Source organism: Struthio camelus, chromosome 1 (genome assembly GCF_040807025.1).
Source record: "Struthio camelus isolate bStrCam1 chromosome 1, bStrCam1.hap1, whole genome shotgun sequence".
Classification (NCBI taxonomy): domain Eukaryota; kingdom Metazoa; phylum Chordata; class Aves; order Struthioniformes; family Struthionidae; genus Struthio; species Struthio camelus.
Genome location: NC_090942.1, coordinates 148,795,308 through 148,822,870, shown reverse-complemented (window position 1 = coordinate 148,822,870; position 27,563 = coordinate 148,795,308). Strand labels below are relative to the sequence as shown.

The 27,563-nt window shown below is 36.8% G+C and overlaps 1 protein-coding gene across 2 annotated transcripts; it reads right to left on the bottom strand.

The window, feature by feature from the left end:
• Nucleotides 1-242: 242 nt before the first annotated feature.
• Nucleotides 243-26,720, bottom strand: TUBGCP5 (tubulin gamma complex component 5). Of its 2 annotated transcripts, XM_068923091.1 has the most exons (24): nucleotides 26,454-26,720; nucleotides 23,339-23,392; nucleotides 23,152-23,260; nucleotides 20,976-21,072; nucleotides 20,268-20,378; nucleotides 19,639-19,718; nucleotides 18,418-18,553; nucleotides 17,235-17,352; nucleotides 15,803-15,892; nucleotides 15,143-15,236; nucleotides 14,589-14,835; nucleotides 14,194-14,396; nucleotides 13,346-13,461; nucleotides 11,700-11,968; nucleotides 10,518-10,716; nucleotides 8,787-8,975; nucleotides 7,547-7,729; nucleotides 7,170-7,254; nucleotides 6,945-7,065; nucleotides 5,895-6,073; nucleotides 4,833-4,958; nucleotides 4,159-4,247; nucleotides 2,421-2,521; nucleotides 243-1,282 (listed from the first exon to the last, which is right to left on the bottom strand). In XM_068923091.1, exons 1-24 carry the CDS (start codon nucleotides 26,600-26,602, stop codon nucleotides 1,236-1,238), a joined length of 3,192 nt encoding a protein of 1,063 aa, XP_068779192.1. In that variant the 5' UTR covers nucleotides 26,603-26,720; the 3' UTR covers nucleotides 243-1,235. The 2 variants fall into 2 exon arrangements, with proteins under 2 accessions (XP_068779192.1, XP_068779201.1); XM_068923100.1 differs by lacking the exon at nucleotides 20,268-20,378 and having other exon boundaries at nucleotides 26,454-26,710.
• Between the last annotated feature and the right edge of the window lie 843 nt (nucleotides 26,721-27,563).

The following is a 27,563-nucleotide window of genomic DNA, read 5'->3' as shown; positions in this document are numbered from 1 at the left end:
TTTCTTGAAAAAGCTTTAAAGTATGTAAGTTGGAAGAACCTCCTGAGATCATTTGAGAATCCCAACATTCATTTTCATAGAAAGTAATTACTGGCACACAGCTGTACAAAACAGTTTCAAAATGTGAGACACAAAGTTTCGCAGCTGGCAGTAATATATTCCACTCACGTAGCAGAAACATTTCAAAAGTTTTCATCAGTTCCCAACTAAATTTCAGCAGAAACACATGCACAACAGCAAGATGACAATTATCAAATTTATTTATTCCATTAAATAAAGAGGAAAAGAGCTACGATTCTCTTTTTTTATGCAGGTTTACTGACCCCAGAACTATAGACGATTTTCAGTGGGGAGGAGACAGGGCATGCTATCTCATGTGAACAAGCTCTGCATTTACTTTTCCGAACGTATAGCCTCTTCAGTATTATGACCTACCTCTCTACATGAGATTACCTATTAGAAGCACACTGATGAAAGGTTTGGTTGCAGTAGTTTAGAAGCAGGAGAAGGGTCAGGCCATGTCTGACCACCTCTGAAATATCTCAATAATCCAGTAGTTAAAATTAATACATTACACGTTGTGTTCCCGATCCTGCTTAAACTGACAAGAGTTTAGGCATTTTAGTAGGCATTTGATCATTTTACAGCAGAAATATTGGTATTTTATGGTCTGCAATAATCCATTTTGGTAAGTTATTGATGTATTTTTACATCAGCTTATCATAACAATAAGAATTGTGCCCAGAGAGTTCTTAAGAACCATTAAGCAAATAAAATGAAGCTTCTCATTCTCTTTTAGACAAAAAAAGCAAGGATGAACTCAAACCAGTCGTTCAGGTAACAGTAAGAATTGAGTCACACCACTTCACACTATTGCGTGGCCTATACAAAGCTGCAAAACTAATGGAAACTGTAAATCATCAGCAATTACTCATAATGAAAAAAATCCCTTTTCACAAGATGAAAAACATTTTACATATTTTTGAATCACAGCATGTATTTTTACACTGCACATGATTTTTGATATCAAAACATATACACAGAAAAAAACAGCTACTACCAATGCACTTAAATGCCTGTACATCATTTACATATTAAAATATTTCACACCACTCCAAGTTGTGTCACTTAGTTATACACATTTCAAAACAGTGTAAAATGCTTTTTTTTTTTTAAACAAAAAGTAGAAAGTAAATGCTGCTTTAAGTTCCTTAGTAACTCAACTCATTCAGGGGTTAACTTTGTTCCATGCCAGCCATCAGTGACAAAGCTAAAGATTCCACTGTGAACGAAATCATTTAAAAAAAAAAAAAAAAAAAAAAAAAAAGGAAAAACTGTTAATATTTACCTTTTCATCAGCCTGCAAAAATTCATTGCAGCATGCAATTTTGTACTTTAAAAGGAAGATAGCCTTTTATTATTTAAATTGTAAAATCTAAGTTTTAAAGGCTGTCAGGTATTTTACGAATCTCTGACATTTCTGACAACACTTCACCATTTCCCTCGCTGCCTGAAATAACTAAGGGATAACTGATAAGAACTGATAAGAACTGAGCTCCTTTGTGTGAAAGGAGTAAATGGAAAAAAAGGAATAATCTTGAGGGTTTTTTTTTCACATGTGGTAAGTAAGCCACACTCACAGATGATTCTTGTAGACTGAATAACAGTGATTTGAGATATTATCTCTTCTATAAGTCCATCTTACTTCCTGTTGGAGATTACTGCTCTCAAAGCAGAAAGAGGAGAACACACACATATTGTAAGTCCCAGCTAACCCCATTCAGAATTTGCCACCTTTGCTCAAAGTGCCACTCATTAGCAATTTAAGCTAATATAGCAGGCTGCAAGTAAGAGCACAGACATGCCCTCTTCTGCTGTTTCTGCTATTGAGGTAGTAACCTCCAGCAGAAGGGCAGAGCCAAGAACTCTGGACAATTTCAGCTGAAATATCATAATATTTACCGTTATTAAAATTCTAGATGTTATTGATATATCACAGCTGTCAGCCAACAACAAGAAGAATGCTTTTCTATGCCCTATAGGAATAGGGAGCGTTATAAAAACAAAACAGCACTTCAAGCTAATGAATTCTAGACAGAATTTAGTTTCATGTACTTGTTCAGAAAAACTACTTGTCATTTTATTGGCTGCATTAGTCATCCACTCCTCAAGCAGACAGATGAACCATAGATAACTCTCCATAAAAAAAAAAGTATGGCACAAATAATCTAAAAAGTGATGGAGTTAACTTACTAAGAGGTAAATAAAGCTTCATGTTTGCGAATATATCAATTAGTCTTTTTAAAAAATGAGATTCTTTAAGATGTACTGACAAACATTAAAATGGATTAACATAAACACACTCCTATAAGGCTTGTGTTCCAGTAAGTGTAGGTATATGAAAACCCTTATATACTTACAATGAGGAAAAGAGCCTCTACAGACAGCTTTGTTTAGAATAGTTACAAGAAACATGTGACAGTTTTTAAAATCAGATTCCATCTTCTCTATGGATTCCATCCTAAGAAACAGTTAAATAGAAGTACACTTAGTAACTGCACAGTTAGGAGGAGGAACCGTGTGGTTCCAAGTGACGAGAACTATTATTCCCATGTAGTTTTATGTCTTAAGATAGTCATTTCTGGTGCCTATTGCTTCAGAGCTCCTTGAGGTAAATCTGCACTAATAAATAAAACAGGGACAAGAAGAGGAGCAAGCACTGGACCCCTAATCATCACATGACTTGCTTATTCACTGACTCTTGAGCTCCATTTTGGACTGTGCCAACTCGCTTTCACTAGAGAAACAAGATGGGATAGTTCGTGCTAATCACTTCTTCCCTTTTTCTCCTCTCCCAAAAGACAATACAGATGAGGCTACATCAGGTGTAACTCCTGACTCTGGCTGTCCTGCCACATCTGAGGGCACGCAACCTCTGATGTAATTTCAGGCTGTATAAACGCTGCTACGACAGTCTATAACACAGCCTTCACAAATATTTCAGACATATTTGAGAACTGGAAAAGCACCCCAAAACAGTAATTTCCTAGTGCCACAGAAGACCAAGGTTCAAGTCCTATATAGTATAAACAGGGTCAGTCTGCGCCAAAAGGATTTACTTCCAAATAAAGTGGATGTGAGCCAATCCATGCCAGGTGGCTTCAGGGCCACAACTCCCTCCTAGACTCTTAGACATAGCCTTGGAGACCTGCTCACTGTCATTCACCATTTGAGCAGCAGGTTTTACATGCAAAAAAACCTTCAGTTTTTTTTTTTTTTTAGTCTAGCCTAGAGAATGGCCTAGAGAAGGACAGCTGATTCACAGAGCAACACGTTAACCTTATCTGGGAAATTACAGTTGGGTTTCTAACTTCAATCATAGCCCTTAAGCAAGCCCACATCATTTTAAAAAAACAGCTATGACAGCTGTCTGTTGTTTCTACAGATTAGGTATTACGGGAAAGGACAAATAAAATAGCTTCCAATTTTACCAAAAATACAAAATCCTAGCATTTGAGCAAAGGGAGTCAAACATTCTACGTGAAAATCCTGACTCCACCCAAGTCAATGGATGAACTTTCACAGGCTTCAACAGCTTCATGTTTCTACCTTAAGATTTGACAAAGGCTTTATGATTTGGATTATCCACATTAAGAAATAAGAAAAACAAAAACGTATGTTCTGCACTTCCCTGCCTCCTAGAATGAAAGCCAAGCTAGAGAATTCCACTTTTCGCAAACCAATTAATGAATGCCAGGATCGACCTGCCTACAATTTTAAATCACGGCGAGGAAACATTATTACAAACCCAATCTGTGAATCTCTTGTTTTACCACTACTAACAGACACAAAAGAAAAGAAATTCCTCCCTGTCGCTAAGCTCTAGAATCTTTTCAGAAACGTGGAAGTTACATATTGGCCACCCTTTTCCACTAGAAAATACTTATTATACACTGACACAAGTGCATGAAACTTGTTAAGTTCTACCTAAAATAAATTTCACTTTGGTTAAGAAATACTATTTAGTCTCTGGAATCTGCTATTAAACACTCAGCAAAGTCCTGTTTTTTCACACACCAAAAAAAAATCTCAAAAACATATTCATAGCTCAGAGCTTTGAAGTTATGACAATACAGAATTGTAGGTACATATACTTACTTCCAAGCCCCTAAACCAGCCTGCCAACGATCTGCAAACATCAATACTAAATTTAACACTTTCGTTATAGCTTCTTTCACAAAGCTCACCTAAAATAACAATTAAAAGAAGTAAAAGTCAAGAATTTATTGTTAATCATAATCATTTTCATTATTAAGCTGCATTATTTTATAGCCATTTAATCTCATCTGTAAAAACAATCGCTTAAGTATAACGTGATTCTAAATTCAAAAAGGGTTTTGTAACTGCACTTGCGCTCTGATTAATTCGATGGTTGACTCTTTTGATAAGGACTAGCACAGAGAATATTTGGGATAAAAGCCTACAACGCTACGCAGGTATCCAAAGCGCCAACAAAGCAGAGCTATTACGGATAACATATAATCATTTTATTTCCAAATATCAGTTTGTTCAAATTCCCGCATCTCTTAAAAACAAATTAATCATGTAAAATCTGATATAAATAATTTCAGTTTATCCTCTTTTTCACAGAACTGCGGTAAGACTTGCAAGGTAAAGTGAATCTCAATGCTAACTCTGGAAAAGTCACTGTTTCCTCAAGAGTACCTATGTACTGCTATGCAGGAACAGCAAAATAGACAGCCTAATCAGTACCAAATTAGTTTCTATACTGCTAAACTCAATATATCAATTATTCAATTTTTTTTACCCACCTTTTCTCTCAATAGGCAGCGATCATGGATAGTCGATAGATATCTGTAATGAATTTTTATCAACTGATCTAAATCTTTGGCTTCTTCTACCTGATGCTGAAACTCCAGGCCTGTACTGTGAAGAATCTTAAAGAAAGAAAAGAGTATATAGTTATTAAATTCCACGTTGTACACCAGTCCTGATGGCTCTCTTTCAAGACTTTTTCTGGAGCCTAAAAGAGTGCTCAGTTAGTTCACTCTTCCTTTCCCAGTCTCAGTTTTCAGACTCAGCCTTCCGCTACCATCAATATAGCACAGCTTTGAACTCTTTTAAACTGATCAGTGACGTTCTTCATGTAAATAGGGATGCTACCACCTCACATTGGACACATTATACTATTTCTGCAAGAGTTGATTCAGAGCACATTAATTTCACTGGAGACATTTTAGGATTCAGCAGATTTGAACTAGAAATAGAACACAGATCTTCTCTCAGGATACAGAAATGTAAAATTCTATCACGACAAAAGAACATCCACCAACTTCTCTTCTAAAAAGAGCAACATATTAACGTAACTAATTCTTTTATTAGGTTCAAGAAAAGGCAATAAGAAAGCTGCTATAAATCTGTAGGTGTTACCTTATTATTTAATAAGTATCAACTTTTGGATCTGATCGCTTGCGATTTCTGAGAAGGATCCATGTAAAGAAATAAAACGTCTGTACTAACACTTATACCACCACAATAGCTCTTAAGAGAATAAAAGCTTACAGAAACCTATTTTGGCATGATAATGTCTTAATCTCATAGCACTGGGAGAAACAGCCAAAAAGAAAAGAATTATTAGTATCCACAGATCAATAATATGCATGTAGAACTTCTAAAATATTTTTTGATTTACTGACTTAAGATGTCTGAATTAAAACTGACAAGTATTTTTAGCTCAAATTCACTCTGTAGATTGGGCATTAGACGAAGATTCTGCTTTTTGTTTGCATCTATTTGGTCCAGACTGTTTTAAATTAAATTGCATTTGTGGTTATAAGTTCTTAGCGGGAATGAAATTACGTTATAAGACAGACCCTCGTCATGATATAGTTGTGCAGGCTGTTAACAAAATGCATAAGTTTCACTCTTAAGAGGAACATGCGATGTATTTGTTGTTTTATACACTCTGTTTGCGATCCGAACAGAGGAAGCGTTCCTTGTTCTAATAAAGTTCCTTCCTTAACCTGTGGGTTTTCCGCAGCACAGAGCAGCTCTAAAAAAGAAAAGGAAAAGGTATTAAAATGCAACGTATATGAAAAAAATGTAGCTAAAATGTTACTTAAATTTGAAATTCATTTCTTATTCTGCACAAAAGAAAAAGCTTACATCAGTTTATTAATTCAGACGATTTATTAAAATGTACGGATGAGATACTGAAATAGTTTGACAATATATGTACAAGGCAATTTGACAAATACTTGAACAGGAAATGCTATATAAGAGTTACAGATTATGTGAAAGGATTAAAAAAAACCTACATTGAAATGAAGCTACTTCCTACTTTATTTTTTAGGACTTGAAGTGTCCATATTCATTTCATATGGCAGAGGAATAGTATAAATATCAAACCAGTGGACAGAGATACTAAGAGTTCTCTTTCTAGAATCCCCAAATGTTTAAATTCTCACCTAAAGTATGTATTCTGAACAATCCATCTTAATGTTTTGATCTCAGCTGGAGTATATTTTTGAACTGTTTTCCTAATTTGTTTTCAAAATATTCTTGTAAAATCGTGGGCTATAAATGATGCAAAACACTAAGGCGTGATGGACAGACCTTCTTTCAACGACAAGGTCTGAAGAACGAAATAGCAAGTTTCTAGTAATTAACTAGAATCAAAGAGATAATGGGAATGCACGGATAAACAGTGTTGATCTTAAGGTTTAAAAGACACCTAAGAAATGCCCTGCTTAATGTACCTGATTTTGACAGCTAATGGAGAAGCAGATTTATTTCACAGAACAAGTCAGAATCCTAACCGTTTTATATGCTACTTACTGTAGAAATCAGCAGACTATATATATATATAACCTTAGACTACAAACGAAGATTTTAGAATATCTGTCATTCAAGCAGTTTCTTACCATCAAATCGTAAAACATCTAGGCTGTACTTGGCCCACTTTATCTGTAGTAAGAGCAGAAAAACTTGATTGTAAATTTTTTGGCACTCTAAGCTTATAACTATGTCCACAGGCCAGGGAACCTAAACGAAGGGAGGACAATCAAGAGAGAAAAGTTACTTAACTTTAATAAAACATTTCAAATCTGTTCTAAAACAGCAGCAATAACTTGTAATTACACTCTTACCTTATAACTCAATGTCAAACCATCTAAGGTGTGGACAGGGAGTTTCTTCTTCGCTGTATCAACATTTTCAAATGATATAGACAATCTAAGTAAAGAAACAAGTATAGAAAACCTAAGTAAAGATTATTGGTGATAACCTGTTTTCAATTAGTGGTTACCTTCCTTAAAGATTTTTAATTGCTCACGGTGAAATATCAACTGTCAGATTTAATCTGGTAGAGGAGGGTAGAAAAGATTACAAAGGTTCAAAATTTCATTAAAAGAGATTCTTATAGTGAATATGCAAGAATTAGTATTGCACTATACAAGCATATTAACAGAGCTAACTGTGAAGGAAACAGTAACTACATTGTATTTTGCAGGATTTTGTATTTTACCTTGAACTATCCTCTGGATAGCGTTGCCCAACTGCTTCTTGAAGTTGAACGTTTAAAAAAGCAACATTCTGCCAAGTTTCCTTTTCCCTAATTTTGTCAAAAATGGATGTGTAGAAATCATACATAGTATCTCCAGCTTCAAGTAAGAAAAAGTTCCTCATTGCCTGCAAGTACTCTACTAGCCTAAACAGGGAACAAAAATACAGACATTTCCTAAATCTTCTTCATACAACGGTAATCAAATGCAACAAATGCAAAAACAAAACTTGACGTCTCTTCATTACAAGATCTCAAAACTGAACAGGCTAGACAATGAAGCCTACACTGAATCCTTTGTTTATCCTTCAGATAAGACTCCACATATGTTCAGATAAAACAAAATAATCAACCCATGTTTTGCCGTAAGCCTGAGAGCCCCCCCTAACTTCAACAGAACTACTTAGGGGATTCAGCCATCTTCTGGGTTGGGCAATTCACAAAAATAGCTTAGAAGTGAGAAATCCTGTCCCCGTCTCTAAATACAACTTAGGAAAGGAGGTGTAACTTCACGGCGATTTCTGTGTAAGTAAGGACTTTAATACGGAGCCCCAGAAAATGATATTGATTCTTCCTCTGATAAAGTAGGAAGAAAACTACTTCCTCATCCGTCACAAAAACCATGAACACAGATACATTAAGTATGTGCAGTTCTTCCATAACATGGCACTAGTACTTTAGGCAGATTAAAAGCATGGTGACTTTATGACAACCTAGAAAGTAAAAGGAATGGGTGACTTTATGACAACCTAGAAAGTAAAAGGAATGGGCTGTTTTACTCTGTATAATAAAAAAAAAATTCATAATACCGTTTTGTGTATTATACATTTTACAGGATCACAGTGAAATCTCACCTTTAAAATAAATAATTCTGGCTTCTTGGAATTTCTCTTGCAGTTTCAAACGACAAGACTATTTAAAAAAAAATTGTCTGAAACAATTTCCCTATTGGACATCCACTGAGAACAGATGATAACTTTACTCCTGATTTAACCTGGACCAAGGCTTCCCCTAGGACTCTTATCGTATTGTTTTCCTCCTTTTTCTTTAATGTTTTTGCCATTGTTTTATCGAGTTGGAGTAGCAACACAACATACTTTTGAAGTTTTTCAATAACAATCTCTAAAAGAAAATTCCTGCTTTTATTATATGGCATATCACTGGTAATTATTATTTTTTAAAGGAAAATCAGTTAATTTCTTACCTATAATCCTTCTTTAAAGTTTGCATTAGATTACCACAACATTCCAAGTATTGTTTGTCTATGTGAGGATAAAGGCAAGACCTCAGTGTCAGTTCAAAAGTCTGGCAGGTCACCGATTCTGAGGATCTATCCACACAAACATCCCCACCAGTAAACTTCTCATGAAAGTCACTTTGTTCCAAATATAATCTTCAAAACAAAACACAGTCACAACTTAGCAGAGAAGGTATTTAATTCATACAATGCATAAAAGAAAGATGTCATACCTTCAAAGTTTTTAACCAAACTTTGATCTTTTGCTCTAAAACATGCAGAAAATTGCACGCAGTAATGTCTAAATGTCTAAAAAGTTGCCGAAGTAATAAAAGCTGTTCCACAACTATAGCACTCTTAATTCATTAGTAGTTAGTTTCATAACGGGACGAGTCTATCAAGTTATCATCCACGTTGTTTTTGTATGACCAAGCATAAGGATACTGAAAAAGGATGACATGCTGTAATCACTCAGTCGCTCAAGGAATACTTCTGAAAAATAATACCAAGCTCCAACACTATACAGCTTAATAAATAAACCCTTTATCATAGGATCTTTTAAGACTATATCGTGCATTAACAAAACACTGCCGAGATGAACTTCTGAGAAGAAGAACAAATAACAGAAAAAAGGCAAAAAAAAAAAAAAAAGAAAAAGAAAAAAGTCGAATTTAAGGCACCTTAAATATGGATTCATATATTATCTGTAATAGTATACCTTGGGAAGAGAGTATCTGTGGCCATTCCACATTTGGTAAGCTTAATTATTTTGTCATAGAAAGGACAAAATTACTATAACTTGTATAAAGCTACTCAGTAGCTTAATCCGTTATAAGAGCAAGCCCAGTTTTTATCACTTCAGAGCAAGTACTGCCTTGACAGGCTGAATGAGTCCTTCACTGAACTAAACATGCTATCAACTTTAACAAACAGAAAAGTCTTAACCAACAAGGGAAGCGGTTTTATCTACTATTAATTACAATTTCTTTGCAACAAATGGTGCCTTTAGGCATATTCTAGGAAAAACATTTTGATTTTAGTTGTGTAGAATTTAACCTTTACAATAAAAACCTTTAACTACAATTGTAAGCCAAAAGGCACTACTCGATCACCAACATTTTTGAGAAACTGAAAAGACTCAGATTCCAAACTGGTGTTCAGGAAAAAAAATAAGTGCCTATTCCTTATTGGTAACTAAGTAAGATTTTTAGAGTTACTGCTAATTCTCAAAACATTTATAACCTCCACAACTGCTTACCTTCATAATGAAGAATGTTTATGCAACTAATATGAAGGCATTTAAGCACAACTGAAGCTGCATTTTTCAAATAATATACTTCGTATAAATCAAAGACATTTTATACAATCCCAAGCAAGCATTTCAAAAAGTTTAAATTTTACAACAGCATTCACTATTAAAACACACTTTATTTGATAAAAACCTTTATGATAAAGACCATTCCATTTTCTACGCTAAAGGATGTTACTAGCAGGAATTTGCAAAGAATTCTTTACTGATTTTTTTTTTTAAATTAGCACAAGTTAGTGTTTGCTCAGCTCTTGTCACTGGTTGTGCTGCTCTTTACTCTGTGCTTGCTTGTTTTAAGCAGCAGCAACAAAAATTCAGTCCACAGAATGTCACCAAGCAGAATATTGATTTCCATAACACATCAGTGAGATCGCTCGTCATTCATTTACCTCGCAAAATTAATAGCCAGCAGTGGGTCATGGACGTCATCCAGTTCTAAGTGTCTTTCTGCTATAGACTGCATCTTTATCAGACTCTGCTTTGTAGCCTGCTGCTCCGTAATAATATCCGGAATAGATTCCTCTCCATGCCGCAGGCGAGATTGCACTGATTCCAGGAACAGCGTATACAAACTCTTTCTCTCAGCATCTGAATTGGTAACACATTTAATGGTAAGATTTGTTCTAAGAAAAAACATCATGAGAACTGTAACAGAACTGTACAGTCTAACATTTACTTGATATGTTTTAAACAAACTACATTTAGGCCACTATTTAGCCAAGTACTCAAGTACATAAACGAAGCACTGCTAAATCAGTAGGGATAGCCCAGTACTTAAAAACAGGCATATGTCCAAATGCATTGCTGAATAGGTATCTGAAATATAAAATATTTCAGAAAATGTTAGAAAACTTCCTCCTTCAGGTGCAAAGGCAATTAATTCTTCACACCTGAAACAGCCCTGCAGTTTTCACTAGAATAGATTATAATCTCAAACCAAATGGGGAAACAAGCCTAGAGCGATTCCAAAATAATTCAAATTGCTCCACCTCTAAGCATAAAGAAATAGCAAAACCAAAAAATTGATTTTGTCTCCTATGAAAAAAACAGAAAACAACAATTAATCACACTGTTCTATGTTTTACTATTGTTCAAGGTAAGTACCCTAAATATTCTTATTTATAAAAATGTCAAGATTTTTTATCTAATTATCAGTAAGCTTTCTTGAGCGGTCCTACATGCTGCCTCAAAATTATTCAACCACTTACTAGTGGAAAACAACTACTTATTAAAATCAAAAAGTACTACGGTTTGAACATATAAACTGTTTTCATTTGTCTCATAACAGATGGAAAATGTTTTGCAAGCATAATAAAACACAGTTTAAGAACAACTTAACAAATCAGACCACTAACAACTGAAGTGAATATTCAACCTTTATTCACTCTGTTCTTGTCACTTGTTTGCATTGGAAAAGTAACTGTTTTCAGTCAGGTGTGAACTTACACATCATACTACTGAAGCGTAATTAGGAGAGCGTATTATTCTAAAAACACAGAAACATCAAGGCACAAACTATGTCTGGACCTAAGGTACCCTAAGGACTGGTATTACAGAAACTGACATCTCACCTCTCGACGCGGCTTGCTGAGGAGAACCATCTTTGCATTGAAGATTCTTCAACAACTGCATGGATTTTCCAGCCATGATGATTTGCTTTAGAACTGGTTTCAGAAAAGAGACCATTGTATGTTGCCTGCTTGAAGGGGCCTGATCACTGCCAGAACTGGCACTGGCATTATCACTCATCTTCTCTTCATTCTCTGTCTTTTCTGACACACTATATAACGTGTAGGTAGCATACCAAAAATCTCTGTGATTAACTGGGACATTTTTGTTTCTACAAAGAAGTAAGAAAGCTGTTGAGTATTTTTATTTTTGAAAGATAAGTCTTCCTTACCTGAAAATATAAATCATCATTTTTCTTATACTCTGCCTTTAATTTAGACTAATCAAAAAGCACTTTCAAAATTATAGAAAAATAAGCTCATTCACATATCAAACTATCTAGACACCTCCAGAATGGTGGACAGTTTTCGCAGGATAAAGAATCAGCTCACCGTAGATAAAGACAACTGTATAACCAAGCAAACCCCAAAATAAGGAAAAATAGACTAATAAAAACTAAATTTATGCAAGAAGTTTATTATGCAGAGGGCCGCTCATCCTTAATAACAAAATGATTCGTGACTGACTTCGATTTATTCAGTAAACCAAAACCACAGTGAAGAAAATACTACCAGGAAAGCAGAAAATTTCTGAATTAGGTGAAAAGCGAACTTTTAATTCACTTTGCTCTTTTGTGCTGTTTATATCAGATATATTGTTTGGTCTTTGAAATTAGTTGTAAAGTAACCTAAATTAGATAGTTACAATTAAGCTCAACTATAAATATAAGCTGAAATCACACTTGTTCGCAATACTGAAAACACGACTATAGAACCAAGGAAAGCAAATCAAGTAGCATACAACACGGATGATAAAGATCTCAATAATTAAGGACTCATTACTATAGTATTAGAGTATCTCTTAGAGTATAGTATCAGAGTATCTCTTACTACCTGCTCACTTTTACATGTCCTAACAAATGGAGGTTCAATTAAATATTGTAGATGGGGGGGGGAACACTAATTTATAGGTATGAGACAAAATTCTAATAGTTTTACAGTCATTTTCCATTTCAACCTGTCAAAAAAGCAACCAGAAAAATGTAAGTTACGTAGAAATTAACAGACTTAAATATTATTTAGGATGGGTGCATGTAATTGAATACGCTATTAACTGGTACTGCAAGTCAGAAGCAGTAAGTGTTTAATTCTAAATAGCATCTGATTTATATCAACTATAGATTAATAACAGAACTGAAAAGTACATTTTAGAATTTTTACAAGTATCTAGATTTTTTAAAAAGTGATTAATAGCTTTTAAAAAAGTCAGCTCACAGAGTCGGACAGCTGATTCCATATTATAGATAGGAAAGCTAGAAACAGCTGATTTCTATTCCAAAATAACATCTGATAGGGATCAGTATCTAATGCAATTTCCTTAACAGGCTGAGACAAGTCATAAGAGAATGATTAAGAAATTAATTCTACTTAAATAAAACAACTAACATGAAAGCCTGCTTTCATTGTCACTATTTACTTCCTAGGTTCTGCAGCAACTGTTACGCTCACACTTGCACGGCATCTCGTTTGTCCAGTACCACTGTCCCTACCTCTGAATGATAAATTCCTTTGCAGGATCAAACAAATTACCATGGACTATCCACTCATCCACTGTCTGTAAATATGGCCTCACAGTTTCAACCCAGAGAGAGAACAGAAGGGACACCTGAATTTAAAAAAAAAAAAAAAAAAAAAAAAGTGGCTTTTTCTTTTTTTTTTAAACTATTAGATGAAATACAGCAAAGCCTTATCTGTTATTTGTGCAAAAATAATTTAGAAGATGCACTAACTATACTTAAAAAATTTTTTAAAGATAAAATGTTGAACTAAAAATTACAGCGCACATTGTGCATGCTTCTCTCTATTACTTTTTTCATCGCAATCAGTCCCAATAGCAACATCCCTTATTTTCACTCTTACATCTCTTAAACAGAAAGTGTTAGTCATAGAACATTCTGTGGTTTCATAATGTAGACAACTGAAAAACAGGAGGACAAGATGACATTTACTCTATTTTCACTAGAAAAATCAACAGGCAACTGTAAAAACAAAAATACATTTCAGCATTAATTCAATTATGCACCCACGCAAATAGCAAAAGAGCTATTTAAAAGCCTTCTCTTTTATAAAAGCCCTCTTGCCTCTGATTCCCCACAGAGGCTCCCCCCTCCAGGCCTAACTCCTGTTGATCTCCTTGCAATCTAATCTCGTCCAGGTTAAGTTAAGGTACAAATAACTCACGTCAAAATACAGCAATTCATTTATGGCAATCCAATTTGTTCTCAGCCTTCAATCAACTAGCTGAAGGCTAGCGTACTCGGTCACCATATCCTAGAGAAATTTTACTCATCAAGTATTCTACTGTGTGTGCTATTAAAGAAGACTTGATTTCCCCTACCGTTTGCTCAGATGCTTCTCCAACGCTGTCATATTCAAGAATAGCTTTGTAGAGAGTATTAAGCAGATGAGATGCTCGTACAACATTTCTAGTGTCAGGAGGCACTTCTGCTACTCCTGTGCTGAAGACTTTGTGAAGTACCTTCAGCTGTGCCAGTCGGGGAGACAACTTATCCATTACTATTGAAAGCGTGACTGTTTTATCTGGGGAAAAAAAAAAAGACATAAAAAAAGATAATATCTAACAGAAAACAAAACTGTGGCAATGCAATTCATGAATTTTTAAAACGTAGCACAGCATCTTTCACAGTTTCAAAATTTGCGTAATGTCTTGCATGCTTCCCTCTTGTAAAAATTTGTCTGGCTCCCTTCTGTAAAATTTCCCTTGCACTGTACCTTTGTTGATAATGCATTTTTCAATTTCAGTAAGTTCTTCTTTAAAGCTAATAAAATATTTGTACAAGGCCCACATAAAAGCTTGGTAGGTTCTGAAAGGGGCTTCGGTAGTTTTCTTTGGAGTAGAAACGGTTCCATGCATTATGTTTTCCGGGCTGTGTCCCATCACTTCGTCAATAAACTTCTGTAGTCTGAACACAACTTGACCATATGCTGCTATCTGCTCCAATACAGATCTTAGGCAATTCTAGAAAAAAATTATTTTTAGAATCATCTAATGAAAATGTTTATTTTATAAAACCTAAAAATAAAATCACAAAATATTTCTATTTTCTTTGAACTTAAATATAATACAATTTTGCTATGTCTATCACTTAATTATATTCTCACATATGGGAACAGACCATTCCGTTTTATTAAATCAAATGTGTTTCGATCAACTTAAGAACAACTACAGAAACATCAGTTTTCCACAAGAAGTTTAACTGCCTATTCACAAAAGACATCTTTCTGGTGGCAGACACATTCAGCTGAGATTCATCAAAACAACTTACATGGGTTAAATGAGTTACAATAATATCATTCCGCACAGCCACTTTTCCATCATTCAGTTGAAATATAAAAAGTTTTTTCACTCCTGACAGTAACCTGGAAAAGAAACAAAAGGAGTAATAAATTTTTCCGCCTTAATGGACTCATCCTAATTATACAATTAATAGAAGAATTAGCTCTTGCTTGTCTAAAAGTTTCTTTTCTTCAAATAAAAGAGGACCACCTATGATGCTATTGGCACTGTAAGCTGCTGCTAGAACAAAAAACAATAAAACACAGGCAGCAGGCAAAAACCTCCAAAAGTTCCTTTCCAGTTGAGATAATTTCACAAGACGGGGTGATTCAAAACCACTTTTCAAAATTGGACACCTTTTAAAAAATCCATAGGGGCAAGATAAGAACAAAATGGCTCTTCTTAACAGTTGGACCTGAAGAATCAATACACGCAAGCAGCAGTAAACTATATTCTTCTTTGTGAACCTGAACAATTAAGCACATATTAGCATCTTTAATATCAGCAATGGTGCAAACTAAAGACAGATCAGTAATAATCCGTTCCTCAAATATGACTTCCATGATAAATTTCTTTTCTATCACCTCCTTGACTGAAGATACTAAAATAAAAGTTAAAATGCAAGCTTTTTTTTGACATTTCTGCTTACCAAAGAGTTTCCCGTATAACCTGAGTTTCAGTGACTAACGTTCTTTCTTCTGGCACATATAAAGGATTACTGGTGTACAAGTGGTGATCCCTTAGAAAAGGAAAATGAAAAGCAATTTAACAGTTGAAATCACAACTGACTCACTTCCATGTGTCTGTAAGGCTCAGTTTTCCACTACTTACACCTGAGTAGCTCCAATGGATCATGGAGGTGTTTGAAAAATATAAACAAGAACAGAGTTTGCTTTTGCATGGTTAAGCAAAATAGTACGGAAAAAGCATTCAAATTTCATCTAGTCATACACAGCGTGACAAGCAGTTAAGTAGCAAATTTTAATTCTTTGACCCTTGATTATTTAGTATGTCATATTCAATACTGCAAAAAGTTACAGTAACTCTGTTCAGAATATTAAGCTTAAAAATAAAATATGAATTTGCCAAAACATTATCAGCAAATTCACACCTTATTCCAAAAGTCTGCCCAAGGAATGGAAACTCTTCCTCATGATGCTGTGTTGCACAATTCTTCGTAAACCTTCCACAGTATTTTTAATGTTTTGGCAAAGTACACAATGATTATGTGCTTTTGTAGTATTTTGACTCATTTATATCATCAGTGGCAATAGTTATGTTACCACATTCAAAATTCAAACAATCCAAATTAAGTACTACTAGTTACACCATATATCTGCTAACACAAGTTGGAACTCACAACAGAAACAGCATAGCTTTATTTGTTACTGATTTCCTAATATTTCCTGTAAATTTTGGTTCATAACTAGCTAGGTAACTATCTGACTCGAAAGCATATTTACTCTTAACATTAAGAAATTCATTAAATTAAGGAATCAAAAATCTGAAGAACCGTATTAGCACAGTACTGATACTTCAGAATGGGGGAAACAGAAAGAAACGGACAGGTTTGTTTTTTTTTTATTAAGCCTGCTTCCCTTTTTCCTTCCAGCACCACAGGGGATTGTGGTGATGTACTTCTGTATGCACCTTCTCCACATAAAATCTGTGTTTAAATCTAACTTCATAAGGGAAATACCAAAAAATAAACTAAAAAGTTAAATTTTAGGAAATTCTTTATTTTCAGTACTACTTCCAACACATCTATATTAGATCCGCAGAGATTTTTAGAAGGGTTAACCTAAATAAAACTCATCACTGAGAAAGATTTGCTTCTTGAAACAAGGAACTCTCTCTCCCTCAAACATAATGAAAACTATTAAAAAAGCAGCTGTTAGTAGAAGATATAACTCTTGCTTGCTAATCTTTTCCATTCGTACCCATTTAACTCTACATTCTGTTTTTACTAAATCCATAATAACTATACTAGCTTTATAACACAGTATTAAGACAGTCAATAAAGTCATCATTTAGCATTATATAATACTGGTAAGAATGCATAAGTGATCTTGTTTTCTTACCAGACTGCAGCTAGGTTGGAATGCAAGTGCAGACTGTGCGAAAAGCGAGGAGTTCTTCCTGTCCAGTATTGAGGAACTACATGCTGTTCCAGCCAGCTGCGAGCATCAGGTTCACCGACTGTGAAAATATGTGATAGTCACTGAGGTATTTTTATTTATTTAGGAAATACTTATAAAACACAGGAAGAAGTTGTTAATGAGCTTATCTGCTCACCTGCAGAAATACAGAACCTTTCAAATAAATCAGGTTTTACAACTATTTACATTTTATTGCACTCACATGCATGGTAATACCATGAACAAATTAATTTACATGGAAATGCCCCATCTCCTAAAGGTTTCTCAAATCCTGAAAAAAATAAACTTGGAGATGCATTTAGATTTCAGTTCTTCCTCCAGGAACGTGCTTCTATTTCAGGCAATTCTCAAACAATATATACAAAATAAAAGTGGCTTAAAAATAAATTGCCAAATATCACTGACTTTGTCAGCATGTTGCTTTCTATTATGCATTCAGGCCATTACCAAAAAAGGTTTTTTTTTCCTTACACATGATTACCAAGAAAGCTAGCTGCTTTACCAGTTAGCTAGCTGCTTCTTGTACCATATATCTGATTCATGCTGTCTTCTTCTAAGGTCTCTGTTAGCCTGCACTATCCTATTCAAAAATATACAGCTAGTTAACAGTGTCTGAAGCTATTCAAAAGTCAGCCACTAGTGTTTTAATTATATAAAAGCATTTTTTTTAAAAAAAGTTTCATATACAGAACTTGTTCAACTGTTCCTCATCACTTCAATTTTATTTCATTATTCTGATATTTAATGATAAAGAGATCCATACAACTACGTTACATTTACTGAATATGTTTTTATTCCTGCACTGGAATATCAACGCACACTTTTCACCACTGAGGTTTGTTTCCAGAAATAAATAGAAGTCTTCTCCATTTATTTCAACAGAAATCAGACCAAGCCTTCCACACTTCTGCTTTCTTACTGCTAAAAATTAAACAAGCGGTACTGAACAGTAAGGCACATCTTTAAACCATAACTACAGGTCTAAGAACATAATACTTCAGTAAAAAAATAATAAATAAAGCAGCATTAGGCTGCTAAAATTTGAGTATGTATGATTACATTTAAAAGTGACAGCTCTTGCAAACTCTCAGAAGAAAATTCTAACCTTTCCAGGAAACATTAGGTACTGTTTTCTTGTTTGGATCTTGATCTTCTAAAGGTGTCCTGTCTACTTGGATACCTGAGTCCTCCCTACTCAAAGGCTGAGCGTCTTCCTCTTCTTCACTTTCTTCAGACCAGTCCTATGCAATGTAACAAAATCCAGTATGTCTCAATGCAGTCTAACAGATCTATATTCAGTTCCTACTGACTGAAAAGCTCAGCTTTTCTCTCCTGTAAAGGCAATTCATGAAATTAAGACTAACATTACTGTCTACCAGGGACTGAACTGGTTAAAGGTAAGTAAAACACTAAAATTGCAAGTTTTTGGAGCAAGAGCATTTGTATTTATCTGAAAAGGATTTAGCAAAACTAGATTTAGGTGTAGAATAAAACATAAGCTACTGAATTTTTTAAATATATTTCAAAAGTACATATTCACATAATATATGAGGCTCTGATGAGATCAGTGTGCTGTTCCAAGTTTTCAGTACAATTTCTCCTTCTGAGGTTCAAAAATACAATTTAAACTCCTGAACTTCCACAACGCCTTACATACTGCCATACTGATAAGTTCCCACAGTATTAACAGGCTGCTAATTTATTTGTTTTGCAAAGTTTTCAGAATCATGTGTTATGATTATCTGGGAAATCTACACATATTCTATTAACTTTAGCTGATACAGTGAAGTTTGTACTTTGAAATCTTATCTTCTTAATCTCCTTTTGTCATTATGCATCCTACTTCAAGGCTAAAAATTTATCAGAGCCGTTTAGAACGGGGAGAATAATCAGTAATCTCACCATTCAGCTACTAAGTAGGAAAGAGGTTAGAATGGTATACGCTGTCTGCCAGAGGAACACATTTTTTTTCTCCAAACCTTTCAAGTGAATTAGAACTCGGGAGCGGAAGCGTGTTCAAGTGGAGAAACGAGAGAACTGGAAACAATCACAGAAATACAAGAACTTCTGATTAGGGGCAGGTTGGGGTCAGGCTACAGAACCTGTCAAGTTAAAACATGGTGAAGAACAAAAGCGCTTTGTATTACTATTATTCCCGTTTGGGTCTGCGTGTCTTTCCTGGTATTAAGGAAATAAGCAACATATTAGGGAATCCTAGGAGGATCAACATAACAGAGTAAACAGACCAGGAGAACTCAGTCAGGTCTGTAACATGCTTTGAACCAATATATACAGCTATTTTCTTTCACCTTAAGAAATTACTTACCGGTGTATCTACGCCAGGGCCAAAGTAAATTTCTTCTCCTTCCCTCAAATACTTTCCCCAGTCAAATTCTTCTTCCTTTTCTAAGAGGAGCATAAATACGAAAATACTCAGTCTCATTTAACTCTAATTTCCTTTTCCTCTAAAGACATTTCCAGAGCTAAAAATATCTTGTTACTCTACATCTTTACAATAAAAGGCATTCTCTGCCACTTAAGGTTATGCCACTGTTCCTTTAACGAAGCTGTACACTTTGCACATGAAATGTAAATGGTGACTGTGCATTCCTTATTAATTTTCACTTTTGTTGCTTATACATTCAAAATATGCAATGTATGGAGTCATCAGCATATTAGCCTGTATTATGTTATACTACCCTAGGCTTCAATCCTGGAAAAACATGCAAGGATGCAACATACTACTCTACTATGACTAGTATCATTTAGCTCAGCAGAAACATTCTGAACATATAGTTTACATATGCATAAGGATCCTGGACTGTAAACAAAACAAAGCAAGGATTGGCTTATTCTCCAGAAAAGACACCACACATCCATGATGCTATGTGTAACACTTTAAAATAACAATCAAACTTACAATATATTATATCTTAAACATGAAGTTTACTCAACTGTAATTAGTGCTGTTTGAGATAACCTCTTCATATTCACATTCCTGGAATGGGCTGAAAGTGCATTCAAAACACCGCCGAGGGAATGTGCAGAGATCACTCAAAAAGGAATCTTAAGATGCAAGATTTTCTTTAGGTTAGTCTGAAATATTCTTCTTTCAGTCTATGATACAACACTGCAAACAAACGGGGGATGGCATCCTCTCAAACTCAAGCACAAGCCTAGTTTTTTCTTTTTTTAGGCACTGAGTGAAACAGTCCTCTTTTCTAAATTAGGCAAGCGGGATCTCCCTCTGGAAGCCTTCAAGGTACTGACCTTTCCGGACTACACAGAGAACGCAGCAATTTACATTACTAAAGCTGTTTCAATAGATCCCCTGTTGAGGTGCAAGATAGCTGCTGAGGATAGAAACCAGCTGTCTTTGCGCTTGTAAGCGCTACTGAACAGGTGAAGAATTTCAGTAAATGATAGCAGTACAAGTCAAACAGCATTATCAAGAAACTTTGTTGGCCAGAAAATTTCGTTAGCTGATGTAACAAAAATGGGAGTACAAAAAATTTGCAGGGTGTTTTAAGTGTATAAATCATAAAGAGAATCAATAAAGCACCCTGAAGCGAAGGAGATAATAAAAATGGAGAGGAAAAATGTCTTTATCAGATTTTGTTAACTGATTGTACCAGTAGCAACAGAAAAATCTTGTAAACTTACCCACTTCTTTGTCTCTTGGTTTTTCCACATAGTTGTTGTTGGATGGAGAATCAGATAAACACAACAGAAGAGACAGTATGGAGTAGTGTGTATCTGTCTTTAAAACACGTAAAAGAAGCAAGTTAGTAAGTGGCTTAAAAGATTTTAGTTCGGAACAAACAAAGTCAATTATATGTAGGAATGCTCAACATTAACTCCCATTCCTCAGTCTCAAACTAAGAAAAAAAATCTGCAACATCAGATCAGTTGTTATCTGTTTCCTTAGGTCTGCTAACTAGCCAACCGATATTCAAAGACTTCAAAATCAGCCATAGCATAACCTGCCTCTTGCTGAGCTGATAATAAGAGGATATGGAAGAGCTAAGAGGAACCCAGAAGTATGGTGGAGGTAAAAAGTCACCAGGGGACAAGGGATAATGGAAAGCTACCTTAACGTAACCGAGAAAGAAAAGAGGAAACGGGCCTGCAGGAAATCAGATCCTTAGTTCCCCTATTCATATGGCTTGCTACGTCAAACAAAAGCTAAAACAAAGTTGGCTAAAACTCTTTCCACTTGGCTAAATTTGCTAAGTTTGAATGTCACGTTCATGTATCTTCCTTCACCTGAAAACCTACACAAAGTATTAAAGATGCATCTTTAACGCTGATACCGCACACTACCGCAGCTGTGAAACAAATGCCTTCAGTCTCGCTAGAATACTGTTACCAAGATGGGTATGCTGCAGAGATTTGTGCCACAGTCTGTTTCCTAGCATCTCCTTAGAGCACAACAATTTTTTTTTTTTAATCAAAGTAACATCTTTCTTCAGCTTGAGTCTGACTTTCCACAGTACTTTAGCAGGCCATGTCATGTCTGGACACATGCAGATTCCGCTGTCTATATCCTATATATTTTGACTTAAAAAGAAAAATACTTACAAAGCTCTTTGGGAATGAGATCCTAAAGAGCTTTGTATCAAGTAAATTTTTGATAAAGCAGCATATAGTCCACTGAGTATATATTTTTCAATATTATGTTCCTACTGAACACTCCTGACTCTACAAGAGTTTGTCAAAGAACACCAGTAGGTTGTTGACAGAATCACACATGTAAGCTGAGGTTCCGTTACCAATTATAAAACTCAGATACTCAGTCTTTCCAGCTACATGCCATTGCTAAAACCTAAATGTAGCTTAATGTCTCAAATCTGAAAGACTATACTCCAATTGCATTTTTAAAGGAAAAAGGCTGTTCCAATTCTCAGGATATTTGCAACATTCAAGTATAAAGTGCTTGTTTGGGGGTTTTGAGAGTGTTTTGACTTGGCTCCCACAACAAGCACAACCAGAGCTACTTAATCAAAAGTCTCCACAGTACACTATAACAATGCAGGATGTAAAAGCCATTGGGGGTTCTTGGGTTTCTCCTGACAAATTAAAGGAAAACTAAAAATAATCCAAAGAAAAGTAAGCATCAGTTCAAAGAGAAGTAGAATCGGGCTACAAGCCAGAACAAGCAGCCCTATTAAAGAATGACATTAGCACTAGTCAAATCACGATTTGCAACAGCAGGAACTTTCAGTTTTCAAAGGCCAAACACATATGACACTGCCAAACTGGAAACATAGTGAAAGTGTCCAAGTGAGTTACCCTTTGCTGTTTCCATCCATCCAATGCCCTAAACTGATTTGATTCAGAATGCATCAAAGAGGAAACATATACATAGTCTAAATAATAAAGCTACAGCGTAAGAGCGCTCCATTTGGAAATATGCTAAAACTAAAATGCCCCGATGCATCACCTGACTTAGGGTAAAAAAAAATCTAAGCAAAAAATAAGAATTTCTGCTCAGCTAGCCACCGTTTTAGAATAGAGAGGAATCTGGTTACATTTGTACACAGTTCATCTCATAAAACTTCACCTCTGCAATAAGATGTAACTTAAGTCATGAAACAGTGCCTACTGAAACCCTGAAAAGACAAGAAACACATCTCTAAAATAAATGGATAACTACTGAATACAACCCTGAGAACCTTTCGCAACTGCAAACCCCACTGGCAAAATCATCTGTAATTTCCAATACAACATCGCTCTAGAAGTCTCCATCGTCAGTATAAACGCAAGAGCACTGGAAAAAGGGACTTAAAAAAAAAAAAAAAAAGAGAGAGAGAGAGAGAGAAAAGAAAAGCATACATACCTTTGTTTCTTCAATGCCTGGGAGTGGTGAGTTCAGAAATTTGTGTGTTAATCTTCTCCAGCTTGCAGCTTTTCCAAGGTCAGAATGAACTACCAATTTTTCATGTATTCTAATAAAAAAAATTGTATCAACAAATACTTCAAAAAAGATAATTAATCTATTATTAATCCATGAACATAAAACCTACCCATCTATCGTCCTCTCTATTTTGTGACTGTTCACATCAAGAAATCGGTGAAATCTGTGTGAGAAATCTGTGTTAGAAAATACTTGAAAAGAGAACTTAAGTGAGGAAAAAAATAAAGCTGATTTAAACATATAGTGACATCATCACCAGTTTAATATGTTTTCTGGTTAACAGCGCATGATTAATTCAGCAACATCATTAAACAGCAACACAATTTAATCTCTCTGCCTCTTATCTCAAGGAGGATTAACCACAATTGACTTTACAGATGGAAAAACGTACGTAAGTTACATTCGACCAGCAGTTTAAACTGAATGGAAAAATACTACTGTAGCAGCAGACTAAGCAAGTAAAGTAACTGGTCAGTTAAGTTAACCAGAGTGAGGAGCTCAAGAACATGTTTGTCAGGGATCCATGTTGAAGGCAGAAAAATCACCTGGGACTGGCATCACAAGCACAGGGAAAATATCTGCATCGAAAGGCCTCTAAAACCAAATGAAAATGCTTTGAAAATAGTAAAGGAGAGTGCCAGAAAGAACAACAAAAGAGAGCCCAAGTAAAATAACGAAGGATGAACTACAGAAAGTAGCACATGTTAGGACTGATGAAAAGTAAGTTAGACTTTACAAAGGAAATTAGAATAGGAAAAAGGCTCTTCAGTTATACATGGAGAAAAACCTGGAAACGTGATATGACAGCAATCTGAATTAGATCAAGATTCAAGATTCTCCATATGTAGCCCTCAAAGTCAACTGAGCATTTTGCCTCAGCTTCCAGTAACAACTGCATATAATTGCTATCACCTTGTTCTACGAGCAACAGATGAAAAAGAAAACTACTGCATCTGAACAGGGAGCAAAAGCTAAGTTTAATGGACTAAATTTGGAGAGGCAATCATCTCAGTGTCAAAGAAATGAACTAGAAAATGACACTGCAAGCCAAGTAGCAAGGATTTTTAATAAGCTTCACTGGAGGATAGAGACATGCCTGTATTTAAGAAATAGAAAAACAACTTGGTTAACTACTACCCCTTTAGTCTGACTTCAGCTGCGTGTAAGGCTTTGGAATAAATGTTGGAAAGAATAACTAAGAGATTAAAGTAAATGGAAAGCACAATAAAATGTGACATTAACTGGGTAGCTGATATTGAAGCTAAGAAAATACAGCGTATCGCATCTGTTTCAGCACATTAGCTTACACAGGAAATCATTAGCTCAACTGGAAAATGGTGATAAGTACAAGAGCTGGAAGATATATAAAAATAGACCAGAAAGATGACCAAAGGAAAGCTGCATTGAAAGGGAAAACCATTAAGCTAAAGGGAAGTTATTAGTAACTTTAGCCTAGTATTGTTTAACACTTTAACTAATGACTCTAACACAAAAAAAAAAGTATTTCAATTTTTTTTAGGCAAGGTCAGAGAATCATCAATAGAAAAGGACTAATATACTGCATGGAAAGAATTAGATGAATCTGAGAACCACAGTATAGAAATGTCACTGAATCTAATAATACAAATCACACGTTTCACAAACTCGAAACGAAAAAGAATTTATACTGTTATCTAAGGGTGCATGAGTTGGAAACACGAGATTTCTGGCTGAAGTTCTTGGTTTTTTGGACAGCAATACCAGCACAAACACGTTCCTCTTCCCAATATTCCCACTCCAAACTGTTTGTTGTCAACCCTTCATTGTCCCCTCTGTTTTCCCTGCCAGGTTGTTTTTCAAAAAATAACCCACCACTTCCCCAATTGGAAAGACCACATAGCAACACAAGCAACTGTGTCACTGAAACAGAGGGAGAAGCGTAAAGTTAGGTGACAGACGATGGCTTATTTAATCAAGCTCAAGAAACCCTGCCACCATTACAAAACTGCAGACTCAGGATAACTACTACTACAAGCAACTATTCTGATGCATCTACAAACCCAGCAAATATAATTCTATGATGCATTAAATCAAAATATGTCTGGTAAATACAAGAAATACAGTGAGACAGCAGCTGCAATACCATATTCCTACTTTCCCAATGAACACCACTAGCCTCCCTCAATATTTAGCCAAGTGTTGAACTTGTCAAAATGCCAGCTATGGGTGACACTCAGCTCTGTCACATCGCAGACTCACACCAGCCACTGACCAACGCATATTTATTTATCGTTTTACGTAAAGTAGTCTTATTTGAGTCTATAATAGGTATAGGTTTCACAATCCTACTCAGTGCTGCAATGCAGTAAATGTCGCTGCTCACCTAAAAACCGCATTAAAGCGGCATGAGACATGAAAATACCATTGATGTTAATTCGATGAGCATGAAGTCAAGCAACTACATAAGGCTCTGTAGAGGCAGCAATTAACTGACAGTAAGGGGAATGGGAAACAGTTTATGCGAAAACTGCCAGCAGATGCTTGGTACAATAATTACAATAACTGAAAAAAACAGTGTGTGCAAGCTCAAGAAGAACATTTCAGATAGTGTAACGTATGGTAACTGTATCCCTTTAATTTTATTACTGGCTAACGGTGACTGTAGTTATGGTAAGCTTAAATGCCATCAAACAGATCTGTCTTTGCAGACTGATATCCTTCAAAAGCAGTATTCTTGGCCAGGCGCTATATCTCGATTTGGTGGAGTTCTGTTTATTTGCTCTTAGGCATAACGACTATTCCTTTATTTTCTGTTCGACAGACATGAGTTTTTGGACGGCTCGGTGAGAATGCTAAAAAGGCCCCTTTTTAAGTATCGAGAGAAAAACCCTGACAGACTGGGACTGAAAAGTGCCGGAGCAATAGGCAGCGACCCTCCGATAAGGGCTTGCAAGCGGTCTCCAGTGCCATCCTGGACACCCGTTAAGGCAGCCACGGCCGGGCACTGCCGCAGCGCAGCGGCCACCAAACACCCTCCCCGCTGCCAGGCGACAGCGGAGCCCAGGCAGGCCGCACCCGACCGCCCCGCTACGAGAGGCGCCGGGCCCCAGAGCCGCTCCTTCCCTCCTGGGCGGCAGCGGGCAGAGGCCGGCGCGGGGCAAGGGCCGGGCGCAGCCACAACGGCCGGTGCGCCGGGGAGGGGGGCGGGGAGGGCCGCAGGGGCTCTCGCAGCGGCGGGCGCTGACCTGAAGTTGGACCAAGCGAAATTCAGCGCCATCTGGAACCGGCCGCCGCCGAGCTCCTCCTCCGGCAGGCCGGTCACGCGGCGCACCAGCGCGCGGACGTCCCGCTCCTGCTCCTGCTCGAAGCGGCTCCGCGGTCCCGGCACCGCCATGGCAGCGCCGCTGGGGCAGCGGCCCAGCGGGGGGCGCGCTAGAGCCGCCGGCGCGCGCGCAGCCGCCCGCCGCCCCGCGCGCGCCGCTTCCTAACGGCCTCTCGCGAGACCCTGCCCCGGCCCGCCGTGGTCAGGGCGGGCGGGCGCGCATGCGCGCGGCGGGAAGAGGCGAGGGCGGGGAGAAGCCGTTTGTAGTCACGTGAGCGGGGCGGCGCGAGCCCTGCCGTTGGCTGGTGCCCGGTGGCGGGCTGCGGCTGAGGGGCAGCGCGGGGGCGGGGCGGGTTGCCGGGGGGGGGGGGGGGCTGCAGGTGTCGGGGCTGGCAGTGGCCGTGCAGCCCTACCGCTGCGGCCCTTCGAGGAAGCGTCGGTTGTGTCAGAAGCGCTGCCACAGAGGTGCGATCGCTCAGGATGTCACAGCCCAGAAGAGTGGTTCGCTCCTCTGTGGTAACTCAGATGAGGCTCGACGTTGCCCAGTTCCCTCCAGCAGACCAAAGTGTCTTGATAGCGAGGAGGATCTGCTGTCAGTCCGGGGAAGGCGCTCTGTTTTTCAACATTTTTCTTAGAGATCCGGGCTTTTTGCAGCACCATCCACCCTGCTATGTAGTGCATCTCACCTTCTTGTTAAGACCATCCCACACAAAGCAGCTGTGCTGCTACTAAGCTATTCTGGAGCAGTTGGGTGTGCTCCTCCCTGGCTAAACCTCGACTTTTGCTCAGTGGAATAAATAATCTTTGGTGGACATTTTGTAAGAGGTACGTGACTTGTATACATGATGATGAGTAAGAAACCAGTTCAGTTTTGTCCTCTATGTCAAATGTACACAGGACACTGAGCAACTTCCAATGCTTCTGTTGCTTAATGTGGTTTTATAGTGTAGCAGTAACAGTGTCCTGACCGTGACCGTCCTAGGAAGAAATTAATCAAATTAGTAGAAAATATCCTTACTGTCGATAGATAACA